At 53.5% G+C, this 23671-nt stretch overlaps 1 protein-coding gene across 1 annotated transcript in view; it reads right to left on the bottom strand.

The window, feature by feature from the left end:
* COL27A1 (collagen type XXVII alpha 1 chain) overlaps positions 1-23671 on the bottom strand; it is a 1232768-nt gene that overhangs the window by 556030 nt on the left and 653067 nt on the right. The window contains exon 17 of the mRNA XM_078646681.1: positions 6985-7038. Within this exon, the coding sequence (XP_078502807.1) occupies positions 6985-7038 (54 nt within the window). The remainder of the gene's footprint in view (positions 1-6984; positions 7039-23671) is intronic.

A 23671-nucleotide genomic window follows, 5' to 3' on the forward strand; every position in this document is an offset into this window, starting at 1 on the left:
GGAGGGAGCGTTCTCACAGTGACTCTACATAGAACCCAAGGAGGGAGCGTTCTCACAGTGACTCTACATAGAACCCAAGGAGGGAGCGTTCTCACAGTGACTCTAGATAGAACCCAAGGAGGGAGCGTTCTCACAGTGACTCTAGATAGAACCCAAGGAGGGAGCGTTCTCACAGTGACTCTAGATAAAACCCAAGGAGGGAGCGTTCTCACAGTGACTCTAGATAGGACCCACGGAGGGAGCGTTCTCACAGTGACTCTACATAGAACCCACGGAGGGAGCGTTCTCACAGTGACTCTAGATAGAACCCATGGAGGGAGCGTTCTCACAGTGACTCTAGATAGAACCCACGGAGGGAGCGTTCTCACAGTCACTCTACATAGAACCCATGGAGGGAGCGTTCTCACAGTGACTCTAGGTAGAACCCAAGGAGGGAGCGTTCGCACAGTGACTCTAGATAGAACCCAAGGAGGGAGCATTCTCACAGTGACTCTAGATAGAACCCAAGGAGGGAGCGTTCTCACAGTGATTCTAGATAGAACCCAAGGAGGGAGCGTTCGCACAGTGACTCTGGATAGAACCCAAGGAGGGAGCGTTCGCACAGTGACTCTGGATAGAACCCAAGGAGGGAGCGTTCTCACAGTGACTCTAGATAGAACCCAAGGAGGGAGCGTTCTCACAGTGACTCTAGGTAGAACCCAAGGAGGGAGCGTTCGCACAGTGACTCTGGATAGAAGCCAAGGAGGGAGCGTTCTCACAGTGACTCTAGGTAGAACCCAAGGAGGGAGCGTTCTCACAGTGACTCTGGATAGAACCCAAGGAGGGAGCGTTCTCACAGTGACTCTAGATAGAACCCACGGAGGGAGCGTTCTCACAGTGACTCTAGATAGAACCCACGGAGGGAGCGTTCTCACAGTGACTCTAGATAGAACCCACGGAGGGAGCGTTCTCACAGTGACTCTAGACAGAACCCACGGAGGGAGCGTTCTCACAGTGACTCTACATAGAACCCACGGAGGGAGCGTTCTCACAGTGACTCTGGATAGAACCCAAGGAGGGAGCGTTCTCACAGTGACTCTAGATAGAACCCAAGGAGGGAGCGTTCTCTCAGTGACTCTACATAGAACCCACGGAGGGAGCGTTCTCACAGTGACTCTAAATAGAACCCACGGAGGGAGCATTCTCAGAGTGACTCTAGATAGAACCCAAGGAGGGAGCGTTCTCACAGTCACTCTAGATAGAACCCACGGAGGGAGCGTTCTCACAGTGACTCTGGATAGAGCCCAAGGAGGGAGCGTTCTCACAGCGACTCTAGATAGAACCCTAGGAGGGAGCGTTTTCACAGTGACTCTACATAGAACCCACAGAGGAAGCGTTCTCACAGTGACTCTAGATAGAACCCAAGGAGGGAGCGTTCTCACAGTGACTCTAGATAGAACCCACGGAGGGAGCGTTCTCACAGTGATTCTAGATAGAACACAAGGAGGGAGTGTTTTCACAGTGACTCTAGATAGAACCCAAGGAGGCAGCGTTCTCACAGTGACTCTAGATAGAACCCGAGGAGGGAGCGTTCTCACAGTGACTCTAGATAGAACCCAAGGAGGGAGCGTTCTCACAGTGACTCTACATAGAACCCACAGAGGAAGCGTTCTCACAGTGACTCTAGATAGAACCCAAGGAGGGAGCGTTCTCACAGTGACTCTACATAGAACCCAAGGAGGGAGCGTTCTCACAGTCACTCTAGATAGAACCCACGGAGGGAGCGTTCTCACAGTGACTCTACATAGAACCCACAGAGGAAGCGTTCTCACAGTGACTCTAAATAGAACCCACGGAGGGAGCGTTCTCACAGTGACTCTAGATAGAACCCAAGGAGGGAGCGTTCTCACAGTGACTCTAAATAGAACCCAAGGAGAGAGCGTTCTCACAGTGACTCTGGATAGAGCCCAAGGAGGGAGCGTTCTGACAGTGACTCTAGATAGAACCCAAGGAGGGGGCGTTCTCACAGTGACTCTAGAAAGAACCCAAGGAGGGAGCGTTCTCACAGTGACTCTACATAGAACCCAAGGAGGGAGCCTTCTCACAGTGACTCTAGATAGAACCCACTGAGGGAGCGTTCTCAGAGTGACTCTAGATAAAACACAAGGAGGGAGCGTTCTCACAGTGACTCTAGATAGAACCCAAGGAGGGGGCGTTCTCACAGTGACTTTAGATAGAACCCAAGGAGGGAGCGTTCTCACAGTGACTCTACATAGAACCCACAGAGGAAGCGTTCTCACAGTGACTCTAGATAGAACCCAAGGGGGGAGCGTTCTCACAGTGACTCGAGATAGAACCCAAGGAGGGAGCGTTCTCATAGCGACTCTGGATAGAACCCACGGAGGGAGCGTTCTCACAGTGACTCTGGATAGAACCCAAGGAGGGAGCGTTCTCACAGTGATTCTAGATAGAACACAAGGAGGGAGCGTTCTCACAGTGACTCTAGATAGAACCCACGGAGGGAGCGTTCTCACAGTGACTCTAGATAGAACCCAAGGAGGGAGCGTTCTCACAGTGACTCTACATAGAACCCACAGAGGAAGCGTTCTCACAGTGACTCTAGATAGAACCCAAGGAGGGAGCGTTCTTACAGCGACTCTGGATAGAACCCAAGGAGGGAGCGCTCTCACAGTCACTCTAGATAGAACCCACGGAGGGAGCGTTCTCACAGTGACTCTGGATAGAACCCAAGGAGGGAGCGTTCTCACAGTGACTCTAGATAGAACCCAAGGAGGGAGCTTTCTCACAGTGACTCTACATAGAACCCACGGAGGGAGCGTTCTCACAGTGACTCTGGATAGAACCCAAGGAGGGAGCGTTCTCACAGTGACTCTGGATAGAATCCAAGGAGGGAGCGTTCTCACAGTGACTCTAGATAGAACCCAAGGAGGGAGCGTTCTCACAGTGACTCTACATAGAACCCACGGAGGGAGCGTTCTCACAGTGACTCTGGATAGAACCCAAGGAGGGAGCGTTCTCACAGTGACTCTAGATAGAACCCAAGGAGGGAGCGTTCTCACAGTGACTCTAGATAGAACCGAAGGAGGGAGCGTTCTCACAGTCACTCTAGATAGAACCCACGGAGGGAGCGTTCTCACAGTGACTCTGGATAGAACCCAAGGAGGGAGCGTTCTCACAGTGACTCTAGATAGAACACAAGGAGGGAGCGTTCTCACAGTGACTCTAGATAGAACCCACGGAGGGAGCGTTCTCACAGTGATTCTAGATAGAACACAAGGAGGGAGCGTTCTCACAGTGACTCTAGATAGAACCCACTGAGGGAGCGTTCTCACAGTGACTCTAGATAAAACCCAAGGAGGGAGCGTTCTCACAGTGACTCTAGATAGAACCCAAGGAGGGGGCGTTCTCACAGTGACTCTAGAAAGAACCCAAGGAGGGAGCGTTCTCACAGTGACTCTACATAGAAACCACAGAGGAAGCGTTCTCACAGTGACTCTAGATAGAACACAAGGAGGGAGCGTTCTCACAGTGACTCTAGATAGTACCCACGGAGGGAGCGTTCTCACAGTGACTCTAGATAGAACCCAAGGAGGGAGCGTTCTCACAGTGACTCTACATAGAACCCACAGAGGAAGCGTTCTCACAGTGACTCTAGATAGAACCCAAGGAGGGAGCGTTCTCACAGCGACTCTGGATAGAACCCAAGGAGGGAGCGCTCTCACAGTCACTCTAGATAGAACCCACGGAGGGAGCGTTCTCACAGTGACTCTGGATAGAACCCAAGGAGGGAGCGTTCTCACAGTGACTCTAGATAGAACCCAAGGAGGGAGCGTTCTCACAGTGACTCTACATAGAACCCACGGAGGGAGCGTTCTCACAGTGACTCTGGATAGAACCCAAGGAGGGAGCGTTCTCACAGTGACTCTAGATAGAACCCAAGGAGGGAGCGTTCTCACAGTGACTCTGGATAGAACCCAAGGAGGGAGAGTTCTCACAGTGACTCTACATAGAACCCACGGAGGGAGCGTTCTCACAGTGACTCTGGATAGAACCCAAGGAGGGAGAGTTCTCACAGTGACTCTGGATAGAACCCAAGGAGGGAGAGTTCTCACAGTGACTCTACATAGAACCCACGGAGGGAGCGTTCTCGCAGTGACTCTAGATAGAACTCACGGAGGAAGCGTTCTCACAGTGACTCTACATAGAACCCACGGAGGGAGCGTTCTCACAGTGACTCTGGATAGAACCCACGGAGGGAGCGTTCTCACAGTGACTCTAGGTAGAACCCATGGAGAGAGCGTTCTCACAGTGACTCTAGATAGAACCCAAGGAGGGAGCGTTCTCACAGTGACTCTAGGTAGAACCCACGGAGAGAGCGTTCTCACAGTGACTCTAGATAGAACCCACGGAGAGAGCGTTCTCACAGTGACTGTAGACAGAACCCAAGGAGGGAGCGTTCTCACAGTGACTCTGGATAGAACCCAAGGAGGAAGCGTTCTCACAGTGACTCTGGATAGAACCCACGGAGGGCGCGTTCTCACAGTGACTCTAGATAGAACCCAAGGAGGGAGCGTTCTCACTATGACTCTAGATAGAACCCAAGGATGGAGCGTTCTCACAGTGACTCTAGATAGAACCCATGGAGGGAGCGTTCTCACAGTGACTCTAGACAGAACCCAAGGAGGGAGTTTTCTTACAGTGACTCTACATAGAACCCACGGAGGGAGCGTTCTCACAGTGACTCTAGATAGAAGCCAAGGAGGGAGCGTTCTCACAGTGACTCTAGATAGAACCCAAGGACGGAGCGTTCTCACAGTGACTCTAGATTGAACCCAAGGAGGGAACGTTCTCACAGTGACTCTAGATAGAAGCCAAGGAGGGAGCGTTCTCACAGTGACTCTAGATAGAACCCAAGGAGGGAGCGTTCTCACAGTGACTCTACATAGAACCCAAGGAGGGAGCGTTCTCACAGTGACTCTAGATAGAACTCAAGGAGGGAGCGTTCTAACAGTGACTCTAGATAGAACCCAAGGAGGGAGCGTTCTCACAGTGACTCTACATAGAACCCAAGGAGGGAGCGTTCTCACAGTGACTCTAGATAGAACCCAAGGAGGGAGCGTTCTCACTGTGACTCTAGATAGAACCCAAGGAGGGAGCGTTCTCACAGTGACTCTAGATAGATGCCAAGGAGGGAGCGTTCTCACAGTGGCTCTGGATAGAACCCAAGGAGGGAGCGTTCTCTCAGTGACTCTAGATAGATGCCAAAGAGGGAGCGTTCTCACAGTGACTCTAGATAGAACCCACGGAGGGAGCATTCTCACAGTGACTCTAGATAGAACCCAAAGAGGGAGCATTCTCACAGTGACTCTAGATAGAACCCAAGGAGGGAGCGTTCTCACAGTGACTCCAGATAGAACCCACGGAGGGAGCATTCTCACAGTGACTCTAGATAGAAGCCAAGGAGGGAGCGTTCTCACAGTGACTCCAGATAGAACCCACGGAGGGAGCGTTCTCACAGTGACTCTAGACAGAACCCAAGGAGGGAGCGTTCACACAGTGACTCTACATAGAACCCACGGAGGGAGCATTCTCACAGTGACTCTAGATAGAACCCAAGGAGGGATCGTTCTCACAGTGACTCTAGATAGAACCAAAGGAGGGAGCGTTCTCACAGTGACTCTAGATAGAACCCAAGGAGGCAGCGTTCTCACAGTGACTCTAGATAGAACCCAAGGAGGGAGCATTCTCACAGTGACTCTAGATAGAACCCAAGGAGGGAGCGTTCTCACAGTGACTCTAGATAGATGCCAAGGAGGGAGCGTTCTCACAGTGGCTCTGGATAGAACCCAAGGAGGGAGCGTTCTCACAGTGACTCTAGATAGATGCCAAGGAGGGAGCGTTCTCACAGTGACTCTAGATAGAACCCAAGGAGGGATCGTTCTCCCAGTGACTCTGGATAGAAGCCAAGGAGGGAGCGTTCTCACAGTGACTCCAGATAGAACCCAAGGAGGGAGCGTTCTCACAGTGACTCTAGACAGAACCCAAGGAGGGAGCGTTCACACAGTGACTCTACATAGAACCCAAGGAGGGAGCATTCTCACAGTGACTCTAGATAGAACCCAAGGAGGGAGCGTTCTCACAGTGACTCTAGATAGAACCCAAGGAGGGATCGTTCTCACAGTGACTCTAGATAGAACCCAAGGAGGGAGCGTTCTCACAGTGACTCTAGATAGATGCCAAGGAGGGAGCGTTCTCACAGTGGCTCTGGATAGAACCCAAGGAGGGAGCGTTCTCACAGTGACTCTAGATAGATGCCAAGGAGGGAGCGTTCTCACAGTGACTCTAGATAGAACCCAAGGAGGGATCGTTCTCACAGTGACTCTGGATAGAAGCCAAGGAGGGAGCGTTCTCACAGTGACTCCAGATAGAACCCAAGGAGGGAGCGTTCTCACAGTGACTCTAGACAGAACCCAAGGAGGGAGCGTTCACACAGTGACTCTACATAGAACCCAAGGAGGGAGCATTCTCACAGTGACTCTAGATCGAGCCCACGGAGGGAGCGTTCTCACAGTGACTCTAGATAGAACCCAAGGAGGGAGCGTTCTCACAGTGACTCTAGATAGAACCCACGGAGGGAGCGTTCTCACAGTGACTCCAGATAGAACCCAAGGAGGGAGCGTTCTCACAGTGACTCTAGATAGAACCCAAGGAGGGATCGTTCTCACAGTGACTCTAGATAGAACCCAAGGAGGGAGCGTTCTCACAGTGACTCTAGATAGAACCCAAGGAGGGATCGTTCTCACAGTGACTCTAGATAGAACCCACGGAGGGAGCGTTCTCACAGTGACTCTACATAGAACCCAAGGAGGGAGCGTTCTCAGAGAGGTCTGGAACATGAGGGATGTCAAGAGTGCCCCCAGATCCCTCACACACATCACTCCGGGGAAGGAAGCAGCGCTGGGGAAAGAGACCCCCAAACCTCACCTTGTCACCTTGAAATCCAACTTCTCCAGGAATCCCGGGCGCTCCCAGAATGCCCTGCGTGAAAGATGCAAAGTGTTAGAGATCACAGGGTAGTAACAGGGCCCCAGACATGTGGAAACTGCACAAAGGCTGCATCCCACCCCAAGATTAACACAGAACCGTCCTAGGCAAGGAGATTACCGGAGCACCACCAACACCACAGCATCAAAAACACCACAGCACCACCAACACTACAGCACCACCAACACCACAGCACCACAAACCCCACAGCACCACAAACACTACAGCACCAAAAACACTACAGCACCACCAACACCACAGCACCACCAACACCACAGCACCAAAAACACCACAGCACCACAAACACCACAGCACCACAAACCCCACAGCACCATCAACACCACAGCACCAAAAACACCACAGCACCACCAACACCACAGCACCACCAACACCACAGCACCAAAAACACCACAGCACCACCAACACCACACCACAGCACCACCAACACCACAGCACCAAAAACACCACAGCACCACCAACACCACACCACAGCACCACCAACACCACAGCACCACCAACACCACATCACAATCAACACAACAGCACCACCAACACCACAGCACAGCACCACAAACACCACAGCACCACCAACACCACAGCACGGCAAACATCACAACACCACCAATGTTAGTACTGCGCCTAGACCCCTACTCTTGCCGCATTTCCCGCACTATAATTGGTATAACCACTCACCACTTTGGTGAGCCCCATGCTCTGTTGTTCCCGACCGCCATCTTGGGTGTGTATTCAGGGGTTTGACACGCTCCCAAGACGCCATCTTGGGTAGCGTGCTAGTGTTTCTGGGGCACTTGCCAGACCTTACTTAAGGATCTAGAATGTAGGCGTGCAGCGGGGGCGCGCCGGACGTGCGCCAGAGGTAATCCTGTTTGCTCCCGTTTGCGCACAGGTCGCGCCGGGCGCCGGGAATACTGCCTTCTCGCCTTTGGCCCGCTTAATATATTCTAGAGAGGAACTTATAAGTCTGGATCCATGTCCCTCTACGAACCGCAGATTAAACACCATCACCGCCAGCTGCTTGGAGTCACTGGTTTGTGGCTTGCTCAATGTTAGATCCCCTAGCAAGCATCACGTAGAAATTGCACTCCTCATTGAATTCTTTGAGTTGGATGTGCTCTTCTTAACAGAGACATGGACCAGAGCCTATAGCGCAGTAGAGCTGGGTTTAGCCTGCCCTCCGGGCTACAAAATCAGGCATAATCCCTGTGTAGGGAATAGAGGAGGTGGTTTGGGCTTTATTTTTAGGGAAGAACTGGATTTTTCGCATTTGGAGATTAGGGACGTCCCGGGTTGAGAATTAATGGGTTTCTCCCTAAAAGGTCAGGGAGGTGTCCTGCACTCTGGATTGCTGTGCTACAGACCCCCGGCCAATGCTCTGTCAGTTGTGCATGAGCTAATAGATCTCATTTATGATCTTTTCAATACCCATGCTAGGCTCATGGTTCTAGGAGACTTTAATCTCTGGCCGAATGGACCTATGGATTCAGCCTATAAAGACTTGGTCCAGGCCTGTCGTAATATTCATCTGCAGCAGCTGGTGCTTTCTCAGACCCACCAAAAGGGTCATGTCTTAGACCTGATCTTTGCGGATACTAGTCAGGTTGCTATTCGGGACATTGTCCCTCAGTGTTGGACGGACCATGCTCTCATTCATTTCTCCCTCTCTCTTCCCGCCGTTGCATCGAGGGGCGGCAGCAAAGGAGCTTTTACTAAGCTTAGCAGGCAATGGTCCCAGGCTCCTGAAATATTCGAGCCTGCCAACCCTGCTCTCAGAGGGCTTTACCCTGGGAGGTAGCGTGGAGGAGAGCTATGAGATCCTTAGCCGGCAAATCATAGCTTCACTGGATCAAATGGCCCCTCTGCGGAAAACTAGGGACAGGACTAAGTTTGCCATGCCTTGGTACTCGCAAGAGCTACTCCAGCTGAAACTTCAGTGTAAGCGGGCGGAACGAACTTGGAGAAAGCAGTACCTTGAGTCTGACAAAGTCCTGTTTAAACAGACTCTGCTGGACTACAAAGCACAGGTTAAGTGTGCCAAAGCCAGGTTTCTAGAGGAGACGCTGCTGCAAACAGCGAATAAATCCCGGACCCTGTTTAAGATCGTCAAGGACCTCTCTCGCCCTGCCTGTGCCATCAACGACATTCCGGCTTCCCAAGCCTTATGTGATTCTTTGGCACTAGCCTTCGAGGATAAGATTGCTACTATTCTGAGTAACCTCCGTGCCCCGGCCATCCCTTGTCCCCAGTCTTCGCCTGACCCCGCATTGATATCCATTTCGGGGTCATTGGAGGAAGAGGGAAGGCAGGTACAGTTGAACAGCTTTCCTCTTCCCTCTTTCGAGGATTTCTGTTCCTTGGCCAACGGGATGTCCTCAGGCTCCCCTCTGGACCCGCTACCTCACAAGTTTTGGAAAATGTTCCAAGAAGAGCTTTTTCTCCCTCTTCATGCCATCTGCTGCCAGTCCCTCAGTACCGGTCGAGTTCCTGATTGTTGGAAACTGGCCGTGGTCTCTCCTCTCCTGAAGAAGGCAACATTGGATCCCACCTGCGTGGCGAACTTTAGGCCCATCTCGTTGCTTCCTTTTCCTATTAAGATCTTGGAGAAACTGGTCACCAAACATCTGTCCAGTTTCATGGAGATGAACATCTGTCTGGATGTGGCTCAGTTCGGCTTCAGGCCGGGTCATGGTACTGAGTCAGCACTGGTGGTAGTTTTGGATGACCAACGTTCGCGTGTCGACCTTTTTAGTGCTGCTCGATATGTCGGCCGTGTTCGATACAGTCAGCCATGCTATCCTGGTCAACAGACTGGAGGAAATCGGGGTGGCCGGCCTGGCCCGGGACTGGCTGGTCTCCTATCTCGGTGATAGACATTAGGTGGTAGCCCTGCCGCCCTACAGATCTGTCATCAAAAAAGTGGGACAGGGCATACCACAAGGGTCGGCCATCAGTCCTATTCTATTTAATTTGTATCTCCGCCCTCTGGTCAGGTTGATCAAGTCCTTTGGTATAGCAGTCACGAATTATGCTGATGACACGCAGCTCATTTTTTCTTTTGAAGGTAGGGATGCAGTATCCCAGGAGACCTTCCACCGCTGTATGACAGCCACTGCGGAATGGCTTCGTCAAAACTCCCTGCAATTCAACAGCTCAAAAACTGAGGTACTGCATTGTTCTCTGGATCGTACTCCACGACCTCTGCCGATGGATTTTTGGCCGTCTCCCTCCCAGGGTACTGCTATGGCGGCAGATTCTGTTCGGAATCTGGGTGTGATGTTTGGAGCTAATCTGCAGCTGGATGTTTTGTGAATAAAACAGTGGCCACCTGCATGATGCTGCTTCGCACATTACGCAAGATACTCCCTATGCTCCCGGTCCACGCCCGCCCAGAGGTAGTGCGTAGTATCATCTTAAGCAGGCTTGACTACTGCAACGCACTACTTCTGGGGGCGCCAGCTACTCTCGCTGGCAAACTGCAGCGAGTACAGAACATGGCTGCTAAGCTGGCTCTTTCACGATCGCGCTCTGACTCTTCTTCTCTGGCGCTTTCTGATCTTCATTGGCTGCCAATTTACCAGCGCATCCATTTCAAAGCAGCATGCTTGGTTTTTAGGGCCCTTCATGGGCAGGGGCCTGTTCCGCTGCAGAAGCTGTTCTCATGGTACATGCCGGTCAGAGCGCTACGTTCTTCATCAGCATGCGTGGTGGCAGTTCCCAAGATTGTGAGGACTCGGATGGGCGGGCGCACCTTCAGATTTACTGCGGCTAAACTGTGAGAAATTCTTTACCTTTTTCTCTGACACTCGTTGAGGATCTTTCCTCTTTTAAAAAAGGTTTAAAAACCTATCTCTTTCCTAGGACAGTGTAATTGCCACGGCTGCGTAACATCACGTATGGTGTTCTAAGTGTCAAAGCGCCAGGATACCCTTTGGGTGACAGTATGCGCGGTACAAATAAGTAGAAAAAAAAAGAAAAATACCACAGCACAGCACCACCAACACCACAGCACAGCACCACAAACACCACAGCACCACAAACACCACAGGACCACTAACACCACAGCACCACCAACACAACAGCACCAGCAATACCACAGCACCACCAACATCACAGCACCACCAATACCACAGCACCACAAACCCACAGCAGCACCAATACCACAGCACCACAAACCCCACAGCACCACAAAGACCACAGCACAGCACCACAAACACCACAGCACCACCAAAACCACAGCACCATCAACACCAAATCTCCACAAACACCACATCACCACAACCGCCACAGCACCATCAACACCAAAGCACCACCAATACCACAGCACCATCAACACCAAATCACCAGAAAAACCACCTCACCACAAACACCACAGCACCACCAACACCACAGCACCATCAACACCAAATCACCACAAACACCACATCACCACAAACACCACAGCACCACAAACACCACAGCACAACAGCACCATCAACACCACAGCACCACCAACACGACAGAACCACAAACACAACAGCACCACCATCACAGCACCACAAACACCACAGCACAGCACCACAAACAAAACGGCACTACCAACACCACAAACACCACAGCACCACAAACACCACAGCACCATCAACACCACAGCACCACAAAGACCACCGCAACGCCAACACCACAGCACCACCAATACCACAGCACCACAAACACCATAGCATCACCAACACCACAGCACCACAACACCACAGCACCAAAAACACCACAGCACAGCACCACAAACATCACGACACCACAAACACCACAGCACCACAACACCACAAACACCATAGCACAGCACCACAAACACCACAAACACAACAGCACCACAACCATCACAGCACCACAAACACCACAGCACAGCACCACAAACACCACAGCACCACAAACACCACCAACATCAGAGCACCACAAACACTACAGGACCAGAAACACCACAGCACCACCGACATCACAGCACCACAAACACCACAGCACCACAAACACCACAGCACCACAAACACCACATCACCATCAACACCACCACAAACACAACAGCACCTCCAACACAACAGTACCACAGCACCACTAACACCACAGCACAGCACCACACACACCACAGCACCACAAACACCACAGCACAGCACCACAAATACCACAGCACCACAAACACCACAGCACCACCAACATCACAGCACCAAAAAGACCACAGCACCACATACAGCACAGCACAGCACCACAAACACCACAAACACCACAGCACCACAAAGACCACAGCACCCCCAACACCACAGCACCACAAAGACCACAGCACCACCAACACCACAGCACAGCCCCACATACACCACAGCACCACAAACACCACAGCACTATTAACACCACAGCACCACCAACACCACAAACACCACAACACCACAAACACCACAGCACCATCAACAACACAGCACCACAAACACCACAGTAACACCAACACCCCAGCACCACATACACCACAGCAGCACCAACACCACAGCACCACATACACCACAGCAGCACCAACACAACAGCACCACCAACACCACAGCACCACCAATACCACAGCACCACCAACACCACAGCACCACCAACACCACAGCATCACAAATACCACAGCACCTCTAACACAGCACCAACAACAACACAGCACCACATACACCACAGCACCACATACACCACAGCAGCACCAACCCAACAGCACCACCAACACCACAGCACCACCAATACCACAGCACCACCAATACCACAGCACCATCAACACCACAGCATCACAAACATCACAGCACCACCAATACCACAGCACTTTTTACACCACAGCACCACCAACACAACAGCACCACCAACACCACAGCACAGCACCACCAACACCTCAGCACCACCAATATCACAGCACCACGAACACCACAGCACCACGAACACCACAGCACCACTAACACCACACCACCACCAACACCACAGCACCACAAACATCACAGCATCACCGCACCACCAACACCACAGCACCAGAGTACCACCAACACCACAGCACCACAAACACCACAGCACCACCAACACTACAGCACCAAAAACACCACAGCACTATTAACACCACAGCACCACCAAAACCACAGCACCACCAATACCACAGCACCACCAACACCACATCACCCCCAACCCCACAGCACCACAAACACCACAGCACCTCCAACACCACCGCACCACCAACACTACAACACCACCAACACCACACAACCTTCAATACCACAGCACCTCCAACACCACAGCACCACCAACACCACTAACACCACAGCACCACAAACATCACAGCTCCACAGCACCACCAATGCCACAGCACCACACACACCACAGCACCAAAAACACCACAGCACCACCAACACCAGAGTACCACCAATACAACAGCCCCACAAACATCACAGCATCACAATTACCACACCACCAACACCACAGCACCACCAACACCACAGCGCCACCCACACCACAGCACCGCACACATCACAAACACCACAGCACCACAAGCACCACAGCTCCACCAACACCACAGCACCACCAACACCACAGCACCAGAAACACCACAGCATCACCAATACCACAGCACCAGAAACACCACAGCACCACCAACAACACAGCACCACATACACCACATACACCACAGCAGCACCAACCCAACAGCACCACCAACACCACAGCACCACCAATACCACAGCACCACCAACACCACAGCACCACCAACACCACAGCATCACAAACATCACAGCACCACCAATACCACAGCACCTTTAACAACACAGCACCACCAACACAACAGCACCACCAACACCACAGCACAGCACCACCAACACCTCAGCACCACCAATATCACAGCACCACGAACACTACAGCACCACAAACACAACAGCAACACCAACACAGCACCACCAACACCAGAGTACCACCAACACCACAGCACCACAAACACCACAGCACCAACACTACAGCACCACAAACACAACAGCACTATTAACACCACAGCACCACAAACACAACAGCACCACCAACACAGCACCACCAACACCACAGCTCCACCAACACCACAGCAGCACCAAAACCACAGCACCACCAATACCACAGCACCACCAACACCACATCACCCCCAACCCCACAGCACCACAAACACCACAGCACCTCCAACACCACCGCACCACCACCACTACAACACCACCAACACCACACAACCTTCAATACCACAGCACCTCCAACACCACAGTACCACCAACACCACTAACACCACAGCACCACAAACATCACAGCACCACAGCACCACCAATGCCACAGCACCACACACACACCACAGCACCAAAAACACCACAGCACCACCAACACCACAGCACCACAAATACCACAGCACCACAAACACCACAGCACCACAAACACCAGAGTACCATCAATACAACAGCCCCACAAACATCACAGCATCACAATTACCACACCACCAACACCACAGCACCACCAACACCACAGCGCCACCCACACCACAGCACCGCACACACCACAAACACCACAGCACCACAAGCACCGCAGCTCCACCAACACCACAGCACCACCAACACTACAGCACCCGAAACACCACAGCATCACCAATACCACAGCACCAGAAACACCACAGCACCACCAACAACACATCACCACATACACCACAGCACCACATACACCACAGCAGCACCAACCCAACAGCACCACCAACACCACAGCACCACCAATACCACAGCACCACCAACACCACAGCACCACCAACACCACAGCATCACAAACATCACAGCACCACCAATACCACAGCACCTATAACACCACAGCACCACCAACACCTCAGCACCACCAATATCACAGCACCACGAACACCACAGCACCACGAACACCACAGCACCACTAACACCACACCGCCACCAACACCACAGCACCACAAACACCACAGCACCACCGCACCACCAACACCACAGCACCAGAGTACCACCAACACCACAGCACCACAAACACCACAGCACCACCAACACTACAGCACCACAAACACCACAGCACTATTAACACCACAGCACCACAAACACCACAGCACCTCCAACACCACCGCACCACCAACACAACACCACCAACACCACACAACCTTCAATACCACAGCACCTCCAACACCACAGCACCACCAACACCACTAACACCACAGCACCACCAATGCCACAGCACCACACACACCACAGCACCAAAAACACCACAGCACCACCAACACCACAGCACCACCAACACCACAGCACCACCCACACAACAGCACCGCACACACCACAAACACCACAGCACCACAAGCACCACAGCTCCACCAACACCACAGCACCACCAACACCACAGCACCAGAAACACCACAGCATCACCAATACCACAGCACCAGAAACACCACAGCACCACCAACAACAGAGTACCACCAATACCACAGCACCGCAACACCAGAGCATCACAAACACCACCGCACCACAGCATCAAACACACCACAGCATCATATACACCACAGCACCACCAACACCACAGCACCACAAACACCACAGCACAACAGCATCTAAAACACCACAGTGTGACAGCATCATATACACCACAGCACCACCAACACCACAGCACCACAAAGACCACAGCACCACAAACACCACAGCACCACAAAGACCACAGCACCCCCAACACCAGAGTAGTGCTATGAGACTTACATAGCACAACCATGATAACTCACAACAGTGCCACCATGCCAACTCACCACAGCACCACCATGCCAATGTCAGATAAAGACCTGGCCCACTAACACAGCTACACCGATATCACGACCAGAGCAACACTCTGACTTCTACTGAAGCACCTCATTCCCACAGCTCCACAAACACCACAGCACCCCCTTGAGAGTTTCCACAGCTCCACCATGCCAATGTCAGACAGACCAGGACCACTACTACAGCTCTACTAATACCACAGCACCACTAATCCAAAGTAATTGAAATGGCATTTATATAGCGCTTACTACCCCTGAGAAAGCGTCAACGCACTTTTCGGCGAGTAGCACGCTACTTCGTAACCCAAAAAGGATTAGTGGTGAATTAGTATAGGGAAATATGAATGAATTTGAGAGGCGGGCATGTGAGTCTGTTAGTTAATGAAAAGGATAATGGAGGGATAGAGAGGGCAAACCCTGCAGGTGAGCTGCAGATCAGCACTGGCTGCGAGAGAGCGGGAGCAAGAGAGCAAGAGAGCGTTGCATGTGGGCAGATCCCATTCAAGGTGGAAGGGGTGAGACAGGGTCTGTGGAGAATGGACAAATATAGTCTTAAACGGGACTTTTCTGGACATTAGACGAGAATATTCCAGGCAGACAGCCACTGTGAAGCCTCTCACGACTCACGGAGATGTGTGAGGGAGGTGAGGTGTGCTCTCTCTAGACTTTGAACCCCTCTTAGGACTCACGAAGCTGTGTGAGGGAGGTGAGGGTGTGCTCTCTCTAGGCTTTGAACCCCTCTTAGGACTCGCGGAGCTGTGTGAGGGAGGTGAAGGTGTGCTCTCTCTAGACATTAAACCCCTCTCAGGACTCGCGAGCTGTGTGAGGGAGGTGAGGGTGTGCCCTCTCTAGTCTTTGAATGCCTCTTAGGACTCGCGGAGCTGTGTGAGGGAGGTGAGGGTGTGCTCTCTCTAGGCTTTTAATGCCTCTTAGGACTCGCGGAGCTGTGTGAGGGAGGTGAGGGTGTGCTCTCTCTAGGCTTTGAACCCCTCTTAGGACTCGCGGAGCTGTGTGAGGGAGGTGAGGGTGTGCTCTCTCTAGGCTTTGAACCCCTCTTAGGACTCGTGGAGCTGTGTGAGGGAGGTGAGGGTGTGCTCTCTCTAGACTTTGAATGCTTCTTAGGACTCGCGGAGCTGTGTGAGGGAGGTGAGGGTGTGCTCTCTCTAGGCTTTTAATGCCTCTTAGGACTCGCGGACCTGTGTGAGGGAGGTGAGGGTGTGCTCTCTCTAGGCTTTGAACCCCTCTTAGGACTCGCGGAGCTGTGTGAGGGAGGTGAGGGTGTGCTCTCTCTAGGCTTTTAACGCCTCTTAGGACTCGCGGAGCTGTGTGAGGGAGGTGAGGGTGTGCTCTCTCTAGGCTTTGAATGCCCCTCAGGACTCGTGGAGCTGCGTGAGGGAGGTTAGGGTGTGCTCTCTATAGACTTTGAATGCCTCTCAGGACTCATGGAGCTGTGTGAGGGAGGTGAGGGTGTGCTCTCTCTAGGCTTTGAACCCCTCTTAGGACTCGCGGAGCTGTGTGAGGGAGGTGAGGGTGTGCTCTCTCTAGACTTTGAATGCCCCTCAGGACTCATGGAGCTGTGTGAGGGAGGTGAGGGTGTGCTCTCTCTAGACTTTGAATGCCCCTCAGGACTCGCGGAGCTGTGTGAGGGAGGTGAGGGTGTGCTCTCTCTAGGCTTTGAACCCCTCTTAGGACTCGCGGAGCTGTGTGAGGGAGGTGAGGGTGTGCTCTCTCTAGGCTTTGAATGCCCCTCAGGACTCGCGGAGCTGTGTGAGGGAGGTGAGGGTGTGCTCTCTATAGACTGAATGCCTCTCAGGACTCATGGAGCTGTGTGAGGGAGGTGAGGGTGTGCTCTCTCTAGACTTTGAATGCCCCCCAGGACTCGCGGAGCTGTGTGAGGTAGGTGAGGGTGTGCTCTCTCTAGGCTTTGAATGCCCCTCAGGACTCGCGGAGCTGTGTGAGGGAGGTGAGGGTGTGCTCTCTCTAGACTTTGAACCCCTCTTAGGACTCGCGGAGCTGTGTGAGGGAGGTGAGGGTGTGCTCTCTCTAGACTTTGAACCCCTCTCAGGACTCGCGGAGCTGTGTGAGGGAGGTGAGGGTGTGCTCTCTCTAGACTTTGAACCCCTCTTAGGACTCACGGAGCTGTGTGAGGGAGGTGAGGATGTGCTCTCTCTAGACTTTGAACCCCTCTCAGGACTCACGGAGCTGTGTGAGTGAGGTCAGGTGTACTCTCTCTAGACTTTGAACCCCTCTTAGGACTCATGGAGCTGTGTGAGGGAGGTGAGGGTGTGCTCTCTCTAGGCTTTGAACCCCTCTTAGGACTCGCGGAGCTGTGTGAGGGAGGTGAGGGTGTGCTCTCTCTAGGCTTTGAACCCCTCTTAGGACTCGCGGAGCTGTGTGAGGGAGGTGAGGGTGTGCTCTCTCTAGGCTTTGAACCCCTCTTAGGACTCGCGGAGCTGTGTGAGGGAGGTGAGGGTGTGCTCTCTCTAGGCTTTGAACCCCTCTTAGGACTCGCGGAGCTGTGTGAGGGAGGTGAGGGTGTGCTCTCTCTAGGCTTTGAACCCCTCTTAGGACTCATGGAGCTGTGTGAGGGAGGTGAGGGTGTGCTCTCTATAGACTTTGAATGCCTCTCAGGACTCATGGAGCTGTGTGAGGGAGGTGAGGGTGTGCTCTCTCTAGACTTTGAATGCCCCTCAGGACTCGCGGAGCTGTGTGAGGGAGGTGAGGGTGTGCTCTCTATAGACTTTGAATGCCCCTCAGGACTCGCGGAGCTGTGTGAGGGAGGTGAGGGTGTGCTCTCTCTAGGCTTTGAACCCCTCTTAGGACTCACGGAGCTGTGTGAGGGAGGTGAGGGTGTGCTCTCTATAGACTTTGAATGCCTCTCAGGACTCATGGAGCTGTGTGAGGGAGGTGAGGGTGTGCTCTCTCTAGACTTTGAATGCCCCTCAGGACTCGTGGAGCTGTGTGAGGGAGGTGAGGGTGTGCTCTCTCTAGACTTTGAATGCCCCTCAGGACTCGCGGAGCTGTGTGAGGGAGGTGAGGGTGTGCTCTCTCTAGACTTTGAATGCCTCTTAGGACTCGCGGAGCTGTGTGAGGGAGGTGAGGGTGTGCTCTCTCTAGGCTTTTAATGCCTCTTAGGACTCGCGGAGCTGTGTGAGGGAGGTGAGGGTGTGCTCTCTCTAGGCTTTGAATGCCCCTCAGGACTCGCGGAGCTGTGTGAGGGAGGTGAGGGTGTGCTCTCTATAGACTTTGAATGCCTCTCAGGACTCATGGAGCTGTGAGAGGGAGGTGAGGGTGTGCTCTCTCTAGGCTTTGAACCCCTCTTAGGACTCGCGGAGCTGTGTGAGGGAGGTGAGGGTGTGCTCTCTCTAGACTTTGAATGCCCCTCAGGACTCATGGAGCTGTGTGAGGGAGGTGAGGGTGTGCTCTCTCTAGACTTTGAATGCCCCTCAGGACTCGCGGAGCTGTGTGAGGGAGGTGAGGGTGTGCTCTCTCTAGGCTTTTAATGCCTCTTAGGACTCGCGGACCTGTGTGAGGGAGGTGAGGGTGTGCTCTCTCTAGGCTTTGAACCCCTCTTAGGACTCGCGGAGCTGTGTGAGGGAGGTGAGGGTGTGCTCTCTCTAGGCTTTGAACCCCTCTTAGGACTCGCGGAGCTGTGTGAGGGAGGTGAGGGTGTGCTCTCTCTAGGCTTTGAACCCCTCTTAGGACTCGCGGAGCTGTGTGAGGGAGGTGAGGGTGTGCTCTCTCTAGGCTTTTAACGCCTCTTAGGACTCGCGGAGCTGTGTGAGGGAGGTGAGGGTGTGCTCTCTCTAGGCTTTGAATGCCCCTCAGGACTCGTGGAGCTGCGTGAGGGAGGTTAGGGTGTGCTCTCTATAGACTTTGAATGCCTCTCAGGACTCATGGAGCTGTGTGAGGGAGGTGAGGGTGTGCTCTCTCTAGGCTTTGAACCCCTCTTAGGACTCGCGGAGCTGTGTGAGGGAGGTGAGGGTGTGCTCTCTCTAGACTTTGAATGCCCCTCAGGACTCATGGAGCTGTGTGAGGGAGGTGAGGGTGTGCTCTCTCTAGACTTTGAATGCCCCTCAGGACTCGCGGAGCTGTGTGAGGGAGGTGAGGGTGTGCTCTCTCTAGGCTTTGAACCCCTCTTAGGACTCGCGGAGCTGTGTGAGGGAGGTGAGGGTGTGCTCTCTCTAGGCTTTGAATGCCCCTCAGGACTCGCGGAGCTGTGTGAGGGAGGTGAGGGTGTGCTCTCTATAGACTGAATGCCTCTCAGGACTCATGGAGCTGTGTGAGGGAGGTGAGGGTGTGCTCTCTCTAGACTTTGAATGCCCCCCAGGACTCGCGGAGCTGTGTGAGGTAGGTGAGGGTGTGCTCTCTCTAGGCTTTGAATGCCCCTCAGGACTCGCGGAGCTGTGTGAGGGAGGTGAGGGTGTGCTCTCTCTAGACTTTGAACCCCTCTTAGGACTCGCGGAGCTGTGTGAGGGAGGTGAGGGTGTGCTCTCTCTAGACTTTGAACCCCTCTCAGGACTCGCGGAGCTGTGTGAGGGAGGTGAGGGTGTGCTCTCTCTAGACTTTGAACCCCTCTTAGGACTCACGGAGCTGTGTGAGGGAGGTGAGGATGTGCTCTCTCTAGACTTTGAACCCCTCTCAGGACTCACGGAGCTGTGTGAGTGAGGTCAGGTGTACTCTCTCTAGACTTTGAACCCCTCTTAGGACTCATGGAGCTGTGTGAGGGAGGTGAGGGTGTGCTCTCTCTAGGCTTTGAACCCCTCTTAGGACTCGCGGAGCTGTGTGAGGGAGGTGAGGGTGTGCTCTCTCTAGGCTTTGAACCCCTCTTAGGACTCGCGGAGCTGTGTGAGGGAGGTGAGGGTGTGCTCTCTCTAGGCTTTGAACCCCTCTTAGGACTCGCGGAGCTGTGTGAGGGAGGTGAGGGTGTGCTCTCTCTAGGCTTTGAACCCCTCTTAGGACTCATGGAGCTGTGTGAGGGAGGTGAGGGTGTGCTCTCTCTAGGCTTTGAATGCCCCTTAGGACTCGCGGAGCTGTGTGAGGGAGGTGAGGGTGTGCTCTCTCTAGACTTTGAACCCCTCTTAGGACTCATGGAGCTGTGTGAGGGTGGTGAGGGTGTGCTCTCTCTAGACTTTGAACCCCTCTCAGGACTCGCGGAGCTGTGTGAGGGAGGTCAGGTGTGCTCTCTCTAGGCTTTTAATGCCTCTTAGGACTCGCGGAGCTGTGTGAGGGAGGTGAGGGTGTGCTCTCTCTAGACTTTGAATGCCCCCCAGGACTCGCGGAGCTGTGTGAGGTAGGTGAGGGTGTGCTCTCTCTAGGCTTTGAATGCCCCTCAGGACTCATGGAGCTGTGTGAGGGAGGTGAGGGTGTGCTCTCTCTAGACTTTGAACCCCTTTTAGGACTCGCGGAGCTGTGTGAGGGAGGTGAGGGTGTGCTCTCTCTAGGCTTTGAACCCCTCTCAGGACTCGCGGAGCTGTGTGAGGGAGGTGAGGGTGTGCTCTCTAGTCTTTGAATGCTCATGAGGACTCGTGGAGCTGTGTGAGGGAGGTGAGGGTGTGCTCTCTCTAGACTTTGAACCCCTCTTAGGACTCACAGAGCTGTGTAAGGGAGGTGAGGGTGCTCTCTCTAGACTTTGAACCCCTCTCAGGACTCACGGAGCTGTGTGAGGGAGGTGAGGGTGTTCTCTCTCTAGGCTTTGAATGCCCCTCAGGACTCGTGGAGCTGTATCAGGGAGGTGAGGGTGTGCTCTCTCCAGACTTTGAATGGCTCTTAGGACTCGCGGAGCTGTGTGAGGGAGGTGAGGGTGCTCTCTCTAGACTTTGAACCCCTCTTAGGACTCGCGGAGCTGTGTGAGGGAGGTGAGGGTGCTCTCTCTAGACTTTGAATGCCCCTCAGGACTCGCGGAGCTGTGTGAGGGAGGTGAGGGTGTGCTCTCTATAGACTTTGAATGCCTCTCAGGACTCATGGAGCTGTGAGAGGGAGGTGAGGGTGTGCTCTCTCTAGGCTTTGAACCCCTCTTAGGACTCGCGGAGCTGTGTGAGGGAGGTGAGGGTGTGCTCTCTCTAGACTTTGAATGCCCCTCAGGACTCATGGAGCTGTGTGAGGGAGGTGAGGGTGTGCTCTCTCTAGACTTTGAATGCCCCTCAGGACTCGCGGAGCTGTGTGAGGGAGGTGAGGGTGTGCTCTCTATAGACTTTGAATGCCCCTCAGGACTCGCGGAGCTGTGTGAGGGAGGTGAGGGTGTGCTCTCTCTAGGCTTTGAACCCCTCTTAGGACTCACGGAGCTGTGTGAGGGAGGTGAGGGTGTGCTCTCTCTAGGCTTTGAATGCCCCTCAGGACTCGCGGAGCTGTGTGAGGGAGGTGAGGGTGTGCTCTCTATAGACTTTGAATGCCTCTCAGGACTCATGGAGCTGTGTGAGGGAGGTGAGGGTGTGCTCTCTCTAGACTTTGAATGCCCCTCAGGACTCGTGGAGCTGTGTGAGGGAGGTGAGGGTGTGCTCTCTCTAGACTTTGAATGCCCCTCAGGACTCGCGGAGCTGTGTGAGGGAGGTGAGGGTGTGCTCTCTCTAGACTTTGAATGCCTCTTAGGACTCGCGGAGCTGTGTGAGGGAGGTGAGGGTGTGCTCTCTCTAGGCTTTTAATGCCTCTTAGGACTCGCGGAGCTGTGTGAGGGAGGTGAGGGTGTGCTCTCTCTAGGCTTTGAACCCCTCTTAGGACTCGCGGAGCTGTGTGAGGGAGGTGAGGGTGTGCTCTCTCTAGGCTTTTAATGCCTCTTAGGACTCGCGGAGCTGTGTGAGGGAGGTGAGGGTGTGCTCTCTCTAGGCTTTGAATGCCCCTCAGGACTCGCGGAGCTGTGTGAGGGAGGTGAGGGTGTGCTCTCTATAGACTTTGAATGCCTCTCAGGACTCATGGAGCTGTGAGAGGGAGGTGAGGGTGTGCTCTCTCTAGGCTTTGAACCCCTCTTAGGACTCGCGGAGCTGTGTGAGGGAGGTGAGGGTGTGCTCTCTCTAGACTTTGAATGCCCCTCAGGACTCATGGAGCTGTGTGAGGGAGGTGAGGGTGTGCTCTCTCTAGACTTTGAATGCCCCTCAGGACTCGCGGAGCTGTGTGAGGGAGGTGAGGGTGTGCTCTCTATAGACTTTGAATGCCCCTCAGGACTCGCGGAGCTGTGTGAGGGAGGTGAGGGTGTGCTCTCTCTAGGCTTTGAACCCCTCTTAGGACTCACGGAGCTGTGTGAGGGAGGTGAGGGTGTGCTCTCTCTAGGCTTTGAATGCCCCTCAGGACTCGCGGAGCTGTGTGAGGGAGGTGAGGGTGTGCTCTCTATAGACTTTGAATGCCTCTCAGGACTCATGGAGCTGTGTGAGGGAGGTGAGGGTGTGCTCTCTCTAGACTTTGAATTCCCCCCAGGACTCGCGGAGCTGTGTGAGGTAGGTGAGGGTGTGCTCTCTCTAGGCTTTGAATGCCCCTCAGGACTCACGGAGCTGTGTGAGGGAGGTGAGGGTGTGCTCTCTCTAGACTTTGAACCCCTCTTAGGACTCGCGGAGCTGTGTGAGGGAGGTGAGGGTGTGCTCTCTCTAGACTTTGAACCCCTCTCAGGACTCGCGGAGCTGTGTGAGGGAGGTGAGGGTGTGCTCTCTCTAGACTTTGAACCCCTCTTAGGACTCACGGAGCTGTGTGAGGGAGGTGAGGATGTGCTCTCTCTAGACTTTGAACCCCTCTCAGGACTCACGGAGCTGTGTGAGTGAGGTCAGGTGTACTCTCTCTAGACTTTGAACCCCTCTTAGGACTCATGGAGCTGTGTGAGGGGGTGAGGGTGTGCTCTCT

This window comes from Lissotriton helveticus, chromosome 5_2 (assembly GCF_964261635.1).
Source record: "Lissotriton helveticus chromosome 5_2, aLisHel1.1, whole genome shotgun sequence".
Taxonomy (NCBI): domain Eukaryota; kingdom Metazoa; phylum Chordata; class Amphibia; order Caudata; family Salamandridae; genus Lissotriton; species Lissotriton helveticus.